This window comes from Vulpes lagopus, chromosome 4 (genome assembly GCF_018345385.1).
Source record: "Vulpes lagopus strain Blue_001 chromosome 4, ASM1834538v1, whole genome shotgun sequence".
Taxonomy (NCBI): Eukaryota; Metazoa; Chordata; class Mammalia; order Carnivora; family Canidae; genus Vulpes; species Vulpes lagopus.
In genome coordinates this window covers 41,366,100-41,378,538 of record NC_054827.1, presented here as the reverse complement: position 1 = coordinate 41,378,538, position 12,439 = coordinate 41,366,100, and the positions used below count along the sequence as shown (strand labels likewise).

Here is a 12,439-nt window from a genome sequence, read left to right as displayed (position 1 = left end):
GCCTCCGCTGGACATTTCTGCACAGAGGCCGTAACGCCACTCCGATGAGCGTCAAAATCGGCACTTTGTGGTAAATAGGGTTCATGCGGAGCCATCAGAGGGAGAGCTGGGAATCAGGACACCAACTATGGGAACGCCTCTCTTGTGTTAACAGGACACTGTTCAGATCATTCTAACAAAACTGTTTTACTAAGCACGTAAACACTCAGCCAGTTCTTCATTCTCACTGATGCCAATTTTGAGAATGTCTGAGTGAGAACCTACAACTATGAATCAGGTCCTGCCTGCAGGGGCCACTCCCGGTGCAAGTCGCCTGCTTTACTTTTGGATTTTAAGTAGTGTTACAGATTTGAGAGACGTGGTTAAATTCTGCTCCACAGGAAACTGCTGGTTTGAAGGAACACAGGAAGTGAGGTACTGGCGCCACTCGGGCCCTCTGGAGCCGGGGCCAGGGGAAGTGCACCGGGACCAGTACCCTGGGGCCCACGTGGGAGACAAAGGCAGTGTGGGGCCACTTTGCGGGAGGAGGAGAACGAACACGAAGCAGAGGGGTGTCCCTTACGTGCTGGGAGCATGGCTTTCCTCCGGGGGGGAATGCCACCGGGAAATGCAGGGCACGGTGAGGCGGCACCAGTTTCTTCTTCTTCAAGACCGTGTTCAGCCAGTGTGCGGTGACACATCTCTTCCTCTCCCTGATCGCCTACCAAACACAAAATCACAGGTTTGCTGTGCCGGGGTGTTTGCAGCCACAGGATTAAATACCCAGTTGTCAGGCTGTATAACTACAGTGACACCTTTACAGAAGCCCCATGGGGATCACGTGACACAGAGCACCTGATTTACTTAAATGACAACACAGGAGCAGGCTGACTTCCACACAACTAGGAATGTGGCCACCTACACACCAATAGCCTGTGACAGGGACCAAAGCAACATTTTACAATGGCCTCCAAAATAACTTCAATTGTGGCATGAGAAGTCTATGATCACCAAATTAACATTTCCCTTCAGAACACAGAAGCCCCAATGAGAACAAGTTCGGAAAAAACATACTTACCCACTTAAAATTAACCACAGAGAGAAAAAATAAAACCATCACGAGCATGGCCACATTTTTAGTTAGAAAGGGGATCCAGTATATGGTTACCGTGTTTAAGAGGAGTTTGTGGGAGGCCATTCACCACACACCTACTGACCGCGGTCTATGCACCAATAACCACATTGTCAGGAAAGGAGAAGAGATGGCACTTCAGGGGATGGACAAGGGGACCGTGCCCCAGGGGGCGTTACAGACGTTCAGTCCAGCCCTGCGTACATAGCCCCACAATAGTGGGAAATCCTGCAACCGCCCCCCATTCAGTCAGTGCAGCTTTGAAGCGAGCCAAAGGCCTGTGTCCTTTCCTTAACACTACGAGGGGTGTCCTGCACTTTCTCCATCCACAAACATATCCGTCCCACCAAAGACTGATGAAAATTACTAAGAAGGCACTTCCCTACTTTTAGAGGTAGAAAAAAGTTCCTCTCCAGTCTCTAGAATCCTTAGACGGTCTGTGAAAAGGGCCATTGCTGCAGTAGCAGCTGAGGCCACACTACTCACCTGTGCATACATACTGCTGACCTGACTCTCACACAGAAGGTGTGTACACCGGCTTGAGAATGTAGGGTCCACAGCGCCGCCATGCATCTGGATTATCTGGACACACACAAGACCCAAAGTCGTAATCAACTTCATGGACTCAGGAGAACAGAGCAGAATTATTATTTCAGATTAGACTGCTATCAAATAAGTCCACTGTTTATTTTTTACAGTGTATTTCACCAAAGTGTAATACGTGTATATGTTGGTTGTATTTACCAGGTTTTCTACCCAGCACCATGAAATAAAAATGAACTCCAGCACTCATTTAATCTGAATTTCCAGAAGGAAAGAGAAGAGAAACACAATGTTCTCTTTCTGAAACTGGGTTTTCTCCACCTGGCACTGCTGATGTCTTAGACCACCTGAAGCTGTGCTGTGAACTGGCCGTGCTGCTGACTGTACCCATTGGAAACCAACAACACCCACCCCCCAACGTGTGACAACTAGAACCATCCTCACACATGGCCAAACATGCCCTGGCAGGCAGAGCAACCCTGGTTAAGGGCCGTTATTAAAAGAAGAAAAAGCAGTATGAAGTTAGTGACTACTGAGAAGTGGCATTTCATGGTGATCATGAGCTGGGGGAGGGCCTGCCCCAGGTCTGACCATGGGCATTACGTGCAGGCCAGCGCTGCTGAGAGTCCAAACTATGCACCACAAGAGAGAGACCTGCACTATGATAAAATTTCTGCCCACAAAACCATCCTGCTTCATTTACTTTTTAAATTCAGTTATTATAGCAGTTTGTCTACAGTTTCATAAGGTGTGACAGAAACACCCACTTCCCACTCCACTGGTTCTCGCTCCCCAGCAGAAGCCACACCGCGCTCCTGCCATGTCTTCTGGAAATCACTAATGTAGCCTACCTGCTCCACATCTCCTGACCTCCTACCGCCTGGAACACTCCTGCCCCCAGCCTTCCTCATTTGGCCACATCACCATTCTCGTTGGAGTGAGTCTCTGGGATTTAATTCCCCGAAGCTCGGCCACGGGTCAACCACTGTACGCGCCCCTCCCCAAGGCTAGTCCAGGGCCAAACTCCCTCCCTCCCGCCTCTTCTTCCCTTCCTGAGTATCTCTAGGTCACTCTCAAACTGTACAAAGAAGGACATCGTGGTGGTTAAAACACTGCCCACAAATCTCCAGGTGCACCTCCCTTCAGAGCTGAGCCTGGGCCCCTCGCCTGGGAACCTGCTGGCCCAACAGACTATGATGGAGTGACTACGTGCGGCTTCTAAGACAGTCATGAGACACGTGGTGGCTTCCTCCTTGCTCTGCCTTAGGTCCCGCACCCTGGGAGAACCCAGGGCTACCCCAGGCCTAGGGAGGGGCCTGTGCAGTGAGGCCTAGAGGCCCCCTCCACCCGCTGACAGCACCTCAGCAGAGAGCCTGAACCCAGCCACCCTGTGGCACCACCGGCCATGTCTCCCACCCATGAGGGAACAGCAAGGTGACAGTCGTTGCTGCTCCAAATCACTAAGGTGCAGCAGATGGTATGTCACCGATCGGTATGTCACCGATCAAGCACACCGAGAAGCCTGGCAGCACCGTCTCTACCTTGTGCTGCCCCTGGAGACCGCTCTTCCTGCTCCAGCTGAGGCTGGCTCCTCCCCACACTCACTTGCATATCTGTCTGGCACCTCCCTCCACTCTCGGCCTAACACTTCCCTTCCTGTCTCTGCGCAGTGGGAGGGCTGATGGTGGAAGTCCGAGGACACCGCCCTTTCCAGCGCCATGTGTCACACAGACTGGACATGCCATTTTCGGCCAGCGTCACTTTTCCTAAGAACTCTGAAGACACCACTTGATTACTTCCAGCTGCCCATGCGGCACCTGACTCATGACAGCCTCCTGGCCCCAAGTTCTGAGGCCCCTGGCCCGAGACTGGCCCTCGTGCTGCGTTCAGCCAAAGGATGATATTCTGTCTTACAGCTCTCCTTGTACCGGCCATCCTGCCTCCTCATACCCTGGACAGACGGCTATTTCTCCAACTGATACACAGTTTTCTCAAACTTGTACATTCATCAACATCCTGTGTCTTACCGAATGCTTGGCACAGAGCAGGGTTTGAACAACAGGAACACTCAGAGGGAAGCACATTCAAAGTACACTGGAAACATACTTAAACTCATTTTTTCTTTTAAATTTGAGTCTGTTTTGATTTGTGACACTGAAGAGCAAAGTCTTTTTTTCTCCTTTTCTTTAAAGGCCATCATACAAAATAAGCAATACAGGGACTACAGTTCACAACTAGAGACCTTCCCAGCTGGAGTCTCTAAGATTTTCCAGCACTTGCCTTTAGAGACAGAAATGATGAAGGCACATGGAAGCTGACGGTTCCTATTCCAGGGCACCAAAATCCTGGTCTTACTCTTACATCCCCAGTTACATACAAATAGCTTGTACCCCTTTGAATCTGAACTGAAAAAATCTGAAGAATGATAAAGTCCAACATTTCCCCTTACAGCTAAACCAATAATGAAGCCCAAAAAAGTGGTTTGCCTAAGGTCACAGAGAATATGAATAAGAATATGAATAAGAATGCCCGTAATATGGACGTCTGGGTGGCTCAACCCAAGTCGGCCCTGGGTTCAGGGCATGATCCCGGGGTCCTGGGATCAAGTCCCACATTGGGCTCCCCACAGGGATCCTCTGCCTCTCCCTCTGCCTGTGTCTCTGCCTCTCTCTGTGTGTCTCTCATGAATAAATAAAATCTTAAAAAACAGAATGTCCATAATACATTCAAAACACAGATATGCATGTGTCAGGGCAGCCAAGTGAATGAAGTTCAGGTTATATTCGGAGAGGAGAGTCTTCAGGACAAAGTTTACTTCTTTAAGCACGACTCACCCTTTTCCAGGTGGCCAGCAGCTGCTTATCAGACATCTGCTCTGGATAATCCGCAATCGCAAACACACATCCCAGTAAGAAGCCTTCTTCTGGAACTGGCACAAATTATACAAGAAAAGAAAAACCCCATGAATATGCGGACGTGCACAAACACTAAAGTGTTCATTCTGCTGAGTTTAATCTGAATCTATGAAGTGAATCACTCTTGACCAGGACACATCCACCAGCAGCCTGAGTACTACACTGGAAAGACTGCTATGAATACATTACCTGGACTGAATATATTCACAACTAAAAATGAAACCAACAGAGTTAACGTCTGTGTCAGCCCTCGGGACAACTCTCCTCCTGGAGGACACTGACATGCACTTCGAGGGGGATGCCGTCCCCAGCTGCAGAGACCATACACTTCCTCCACTGTTATAACCAAGTCCTTCATTGGGTGCAAGATTCTGATGTGAATCCTCACCCCATGCTCAAACCCACTCTCTCAGCATTTAAATAAGTACGAGACTTTCAGGAAAGGCAGATAAATTCCACACAACTCACTTTCTACTGCTGGGTCGTGTCCGAAGAGCTGGTGCTGTGGTTGCTGTGGGGGCTGCAGGGGTTGCTGGGGCTGGTGCTGCTGCGGAGGCTGCTGAAGGGGCTGCTGCAGAGGCTGGTGCTGGGGCTGTGGGGGCTGTGCCTGGTGTGGCAGGGCCTGGGGTGTCTGGCTCTGCACGTGCTGCTGCTGCTGCTGCTGCAGACGCTGGAGCTGTTGTTGCTGCAGTAGGCTGTGCTGCTGGAGCTGTGCCAGCTGCTGCTGCTGGAGCTGGTGCTGCTGGAGCTGGTGCAGCTGCTGCTGCAGGGCGTGCTGCTGCTGTGGCTGCAGGGGCTGCAGGGGCTGCTGGGGCCGGTGCAGGGGCTGCTGGGGGAAGGGCAGCGGCTGTGGGGGGAAGGGGTGTGGCTGCTGCTGAGGGTAAGGCTGCTGGGAGATCTGCGGCTGCGGCTGGAGCTGCAGGAGCTGCTGGGTGGGAAGGTGCAGCACTGGATGAGGTGGCGGTGGGGGCGGTGGTGGCTGTGGTGGCTGCTGTGGCAGGTGTGGCTCCGGAGCCACCTTCACCTGGCTGAACAGCACTGCATTGGCATTCGCGTGGCCCTGCTGGCTGTGATTCACCTGCTGCTCTAAGTTTTTTGTAGGTGCAGAAAGGGACTGTAAGATCTAGAAAACAAAAATTAGGCAAAATCATCAGCAATCATTACTGAAATGTACTAACGTTCCCTTAATTGAGAGAATATGAGCATCTCCCACATTCCCTTAATGTTTAAAGAAATAGGAAGCACCAAACAGCAAGCTTCAAAAAAATACAGCATTTTATATTTACGAAAGCATCACCAACTTCAATAACGTGAATTCCTATTTTGAGACCACCAAAACTTGAAGTAAAATAGAATAAGCTCATGACTTAGTACAAACATCACATGGCTGATGTGTTTTCTAGAGCACAGTGACAGGGCTGCCCCAAAAAAGGGGAGAAAAAACAAAGGCATCCTACTTACTCCTGGGGCCTTGAGTGGGAGTCCGGGCACCGCCGTACAACGTGAAGTGCACAGGGCCTCACCAGGACCCTTTCCCCATCTGCAACATTCCACAGACTTCTCCTAACCCAAGGATGCTCTGGGGAATGGCAAGCAGGAGCCTGACCTTGGCTCCTTCCCAACAATGAAAGCTACCCAATGAGAGGCAACAAGAATTCTTGACTACTACCCAAGTGAAAGCACCCGACACGGACAGCACGTAACCCCACCAGAGCAGCCGGCTCCTCCTCATCTGTGGTCAGCAAGCCCTGGGCACTGGCATGCTCTGTCAACAGGGGACAGAAAAGACACCAACAGCAGGTTTGCTTAAATGGTAAATGTTCCTCCAACTGGAAAATCATCCGTGTAGCTGGCATATCAGCCTTCCTCAAAAAGGACGTGGGGCTCTTTAGGTGGCAAAAGTGTTTCAAGCTAGAGAGAAACCCAGCTAGCAGACTGTTTCCCTTCTAGCTCATTCTGCTTCACAAGGACAAGAGTACTCCAAGAGCTCTGTACAAGCTGAGGGGTGGGAGGGAGTCAGGAGATGCCAGAGCCCCAGATGGTAGGTTATTTTCTTATCCTGCATGGTGCTGAATAAAACAACAACGAGGAATTTCTACAAGGAATTTCTTCCCAATATGCTCAAAATAAGAAACCATTTTCTTATGGTTGAGAGAACTGTAACAATCAAATAGATTTTACTAAAACTCAATAAATATAACTTAATCCTATTAAAGGCACACTTGGCCATTTACATTAAACTCTAGAAATTCAATTTTAATATAAGGCACAGCTATAAGACGATCTCAAACATGATCTTAAAATATCTCTTCCATCCAAGTAGACTCCAAAACAGAAAGGTTTTATAATTTGCAAAGGTAACACAGACTCCAGATTTAGTGATGAAACAATGGGGCCTGAAACTGAAGTGGGTCAAACACCAGCGCTCAGTACAGCTGTCCGTGCAAACACCTCACAGGTAGGACCTCTTTATCTCTGTTAAGTTTTCCTCATTCTTCAAAAACTCCTCAGTGGAGCTCTAAACAGAAAAGAAACTTTTTAAACAAATTTGTAAATAATAGGGCAACAATTTCTTCTCTATGCTTACAAGCATTTAAAAAATACCCTGTAAAGAGGAGGTAGATTGACCTCAGCACCCACCACACCCAGATGGCAGGACACCAATCAAAGCCTCACACCTCCACACAATCACACGTGGGTCAGGGTGGCGAGCACCTGCTTGTATTTCTGTGGATCAAGCATGAGCCTGTACGCACAGTGCAGGTCAGTAACAGGGGCTGCTTCTGGAGTGGAAACAGGAGTTAGGGATGGGAGGGACTCTATCACTTTACAGTAGGGACCATTTGAATTTTTAAAATTTCGTACATATTTTTACTCTCAGAAAAAACCGCCCATGTCCTGTCTGCTACAATGAACAGGGTGGAACCCCGGGGCTCTTGCCCCTGCAACCCCACACCCAGATCAAAGGGGGGGCTCTGGTAGGTCTGAGGGACCCTCATGTATGCTCCACAGCCTGGAGCCCGAGGGTGGTCCTCTCAGCTCCCACCTCAGAATGGCCAGGACGACTCTGCAGGGGGCCCGGAGGGCCGGGGCACCTTCTGTGTGGTGATCACAACCTGAGAAGCTGGGGAAAGCCAGGCTGTGAGCACAAGGCAACTGGGAGCAGATGGAGGTCAGGACAAGAGCACTGGCCTGAGTGAGATGGACAATGGCCTGGAAAGTCGGGCACCTGGCGGGCCACCCAGTGAAGTAACTCTCAGGACACCACCTGGACTCATCAGCCAGCTTTTCAACCCTCTGATCTGTGGCTGAACACGTTAGTACTGAGGAATCAAAGAAAGAAGATTCTTAGCTGCTTGATCACATAAGTCTGAATTTTTTCTTCATATAATACTATGATAATCTTTAAATTACTTATATAGTGAGTGGCCCAATACATAAAGAATTACAATACAAACATGGCTCCAAACCACTAAAAATCTGCAATTTAAACAGATTGATGGTTAGCTATGTTCTTCTCCCAACCCCTGATCTAATTTTAAACTAAATCTGTCTTCTATTTGTAACATTTCAAAAATTCATTTTCTTCACATCTGGCAGCAAAACGTCCCATGTTCTTACACTGTGGAAAAACTCTCCGAAAATCTCTTCACAGCTGCTCCCCCTAGTGCTGGGCCCGGCCGTCATAGGGGGGTTGGGGGGTGGGGGCTTCCTGCCTCGCAGCACCCTGCGGGCAGCACCTGGGGTGGGGGCGTCAAGCCTCTCCTGCAGGGTGCGTCCCTCTCCCTGGTGTGGTCATGTCTTTCCACCTCTTGCAATATTATTCCATATCCAAATGCGAATTTAGGAAGCGTGAGATTCAAGTTGACATCACAGAGTACGGTGGCAAAGGCCAGCAGGGATCCCAGAACTGTCCACAGAGCCCGCGGATGAAGAGCAGGGAGCACATCTGTCCATCCAGTCTGAACGCTCGTTCCTGATCCCTCAACTCCAGGAGGCATGAGGGCTCCCAAGGCTCCCCATGGGCTCAGCACTCTGGCCCATTGAAGTCTCAAGCCTGCCGGGAGGCAGGTCCCCATGGGCACACTTCACCTGTCTGCCTGCACAGGACAGGTGTGCCTGCATAGCCCAGCGTCTCCCCCTGTGACCCTCATCACTCCCTGGTTTCTGACAGGCTGCCCCCCGGCTACCTTCTCCGGATCGCCTCAAGCCCCTGGCTTTCCAGTGCTTTCTGCCTATCACCTCCACCCCGACAGCCCCCTGGTACAGGGACACAGCTCACGGCTCTACCACCCCTCTGCCCCGTCAGGGGTACTGCTGCCCATGGGCGCCCACCGCGCTCTCTCCGCCTCCTGTCTCCTCCTCTCACCTCCGGGGACCCCACGTGAGCACGGGCACCACCTGGCCCTGCCACACTCTGACCACCTCATTTCAGGGACCTTCTCTTCACTCCGAGCCCCTCACTCCGTCACCTGCCAGTGTCCTCCACATCAACTCAATGACCTCCCAGCCCAGCAAGTCAAGAGCAAATGATGGCACAGGGGTCGTAAGTACATGAGGAGCGAGCCCGTCAAAGGCACCTCACTACAAAAGAATTTGCTGCTCGGCCATCAAGCACTTCACCACTCAGACTGCAAAATACTGGCTGGCTCCTCCACTTCTCGAGAAATGCCAGAAATCCCATTTTTATAGAGAATCTCATGATTTTGGTAAATAAATTCAAAAAATTGTTTGGACCAAACTAAAGGTGTCAGGAAGAGGGTGGCATCAGTTGTGGTGTGCAACCCTGCTCTCCCTCAACCTTTATCTCCAAAGCCAGCGCACCTCCAAAACTGCTAATCCAACTACGTCAGGCTCCGGCCACCTCTGCCTTCCTTCTGTCTGTTCATCATCTTTCCCACCCCTCCACCACCTGCCGACCTGGTCAGTTCCACCTTCCTCTTCGCAACTTTCCAGGTTATGGTCGCAAACCTTCCCAGATCCAACAAATCGGTCTTCCCAGGATCTATGTATCAACTATTTCAGAATCTTCCATTCTCTCCATATCCAATTCCCTCTCTCTTCTCTGACACCATACACACATTACCTCATCCCATCTTATTTTTCATCCTTCGGATATCTGAGGAATGGGCTTTCTTTTCTTGTACCTTATTCTGAACGACACAACCTTCCAGTGTCTCAAGAACCACGTACTAGCAGTTACTCACTGCTAAGTCGAGGGAGGGAGGAGAGGAAGAAAAGAGTATTTTTAACACGCCATCTGTAATCAAGAAAGACTTTCTAAAACCACTACCACAGTCATACTCAACAGTGACAATGTCACCTGCAGTAAGAAAGACATACTTGGTCACCATTCCTAGAGCCCAGAGACACACTCAGAAGGTGACCACTTTCCCTAAGGGAGAATGGTATGGGCCCCCGGGGACAGATCCGTACAAATGCCTCCAGCTCTCCCCGCTACCTCAAGTCTCATTATTCTTTCTTTCCCTACAACACAGGAAATCCATGCCTGCTTCTAGGTCCTCACTGCCGCTGTCCCTTTTGTCTGGAACTCTCTCTCCCAGTCCTCCCCATGGGCCTTGTCATTCACACCCCCTCCTTCGTGAGGCCCTCCCTGATCACCTCTCCTCAACAGCCTCCTTCCTCCAACAGCTATTATATGACCCCTTAAGGACTGTCTTCAAAACACCCAGACCAGAAGCCCTTTTGTTCATATCTGTCTTGTCTTCCCCACCTGAAACGAGGGCGGAAGACTTGTCTTTCTTCTTTGCCACCTTGTCCCACAACCCACACAAATGTACACCAGGCCGATGTACCTTGACTACTTCCTTGTAGTCTTAAATTGAAAGACATCTACCAAAACTTTTACAGTCCATTCTGCATCAACAAGCTCCAGTCATAAAAACTATCAGTTCAGATTCAGGCTTCGGTAATGAATAATTCATGTTTCATTATTCATCTACCATCAAGTTCATAATAAAGCAAGAAAGGAATACCTGGTCAACTTCATACCTCTCTGTGGCCACTGCTCATTTTAGGCTAAGTAAGAATGGAAACCCTTCCTCCAGGGCGAGCACCCCTATCACTGGTACCCTGCTGGAATTTCAGAGACCATGAACTATACGCACGCACGCACACACACATACATACAACTGTAAAACAAGTTCCCACACAAACACTGCTTGTAAGTTAAGTGTTCTGAAGAAGCAGAAAATACCAAACCATGTTGAAACAGACTGTAAAATCCAACTCCAACATCTGTTACTTAAATTTCTGTTCTTTAAAGAGTGACTTACATGTGCTACATTTGACGGTCGGCTAATCTGCTGAATATCAGCATTATTAGTAATGTTTCTCAACGTCCGCACAGCAGGACTCCAAGCAGCGATCATTTCTGATCTTTCGGAACTTTGGAGGTTTTGTCCCGAAGCCATGAGGTTACCCCGGACCTCGGGAGGTAAGATGTTGCCTGGGACTGGCGGCACGTTGGCACATAAGTTAATTAACCCAGGCTCCTTTCCCGGGGGCAGTCTGCGTTTTGCTGAGGCCAACTGTGGGACTTCGGCAGGGGTCCAGTTTAAGTTCCTCTCTTGTTTCTCAGGTGATGAATCTGAAGAATCATCAAACATCAACTCCCCTTTAGATTTATCAGTGTTTGATTTGGGTGAAAACTGCTGGTCCCCTGAAGGAGAGCCTTCTTGAGAACTGGCAGGGCTGGATTTTCCATCTGTACTACCCTCATTTTGGGAATCCTGTTCCTCATTCTCTACCTCCTCCTCCTCCTCTTCTTCTTCCTCCTCTTCCTCTTCATAAATAATCAGTCGAGGATGATAAAATGCTTCATCCTTTTTGGTTTTCTCAGATATGCAATCCAGGACCCAGTCAGGGGTAACAATTTTGATACTTGCTCTCTTTAACGCGCATTCGTATTTCTCCTACAAGTAAAGCATAAACACACACAAAGTTGTAAGTTTTATCAAAGTCCCTGAAAGTGTGTATTTAAAAACAGAACTTTAGGACAGGCATGCAGCTGAAATGTTTAGCACCTGTGACTGTCATTTCATACGCAGAAAAGCTTAAACTCCTTTCAGATGCAGGACTAGAGCCAAAACGAATCATGGATCTATGATCTCAGGAAGGCCTCATGCCTGCAATAGTAGTTGTAAAAGATTTTGTTTAAAATTAACTTTTACGAATGGTATTTTAGCAAAAAGTAGAACTACCAATCCCATGGGAACTGTCACCTAATCTAGTTTTTATTTATTGACAACCTGTACAAAGCTGGAACTGCGGCGCAGAGTTCCTCCAGGATATCAGACACAGTCAGGAAGGCTTTCCTAAGGAGGCGTCTAGACTACGGAGCTCACTTCACAGGGACATCTCAGACCTAATGAGGTTTACGAAGAGAAACCTCTTCTCCGAGAGAGAAAACACTAAGGAGACTGCGATGTGAAGCCACCATTGAGTGATGTGCAATAAGCCTAGCCCTGTGAGCTGTACCACGCACTGCAAGATGAGGCCTGGCGGGGGCGTCAGTGAGCAAAATGTAGTGAAGCACACACAGTGAGCACACAGAAAAGGTATGCTCACGGGCAGGGGTGGTCCTGCAGGTAAGGGTGTAGACAGAACGATAATAATGGAGATAATAATGGAAATATGAAGCAAAGGTAATACACAACAGTAGCTCTAAAATAAATGTAACTGTGGTTCACTTAACTAAGAATCTCACACCCCTGCTTCTAGAGCCTAGGCTGCCTGCAGTTCTCTAGCAAACACGTAGTCCAGACCCTGCGCTATAATCCGTTTCCTGTGGAGGGGGCCCAAGGTGCCACTGCTGTTTATGGCTGGCTGCACAGGGGTGAAAGGGTGA

General features: G+C 49.2%; 1 protein-coding gene across 4 annotated transcripts in view; it reads right to left on the bottom strand.

Moving 5' to 3' along the window:
* PAXIP1 (PAX interacting protein 1) overlaps positions 1 to 12,439 on the bottom strand; it is a 50,255-nt gene that overhangs the window by 15,514 nt on the left and 22,302 nt on the right. For all 4 annotated transcript variants that reach the window (XM_041752014.1, XM_041752011.1, XM_041752013.1 and 1 more), the window contains 5 exons: positions 10,866 to 11,504; positions 5,038 to 5,692; positions 4,489 to 4,583; positions 1,598 to 1,693; positions 563 to 700 (listed from right to left, as the gene is read on the bottom strand). In XM_041752014.1, coding sequence (XP_041607948.1) covers positions 563 to 700; positions 1,598 to 1,693; positions 4,489 to 4,583; positions 5,038 to 5,692; positions 10,866 to 11,504 — 1,623 coding nt within the window. The remainder of the gene's footprint in view (positions 1 to 562; positions 701 to 1,597; positions 1,694 to 4,488; positions 4,584 to 5,037; positions 5,693 to 10,865; positions 11,505 to 12,439) is intronic.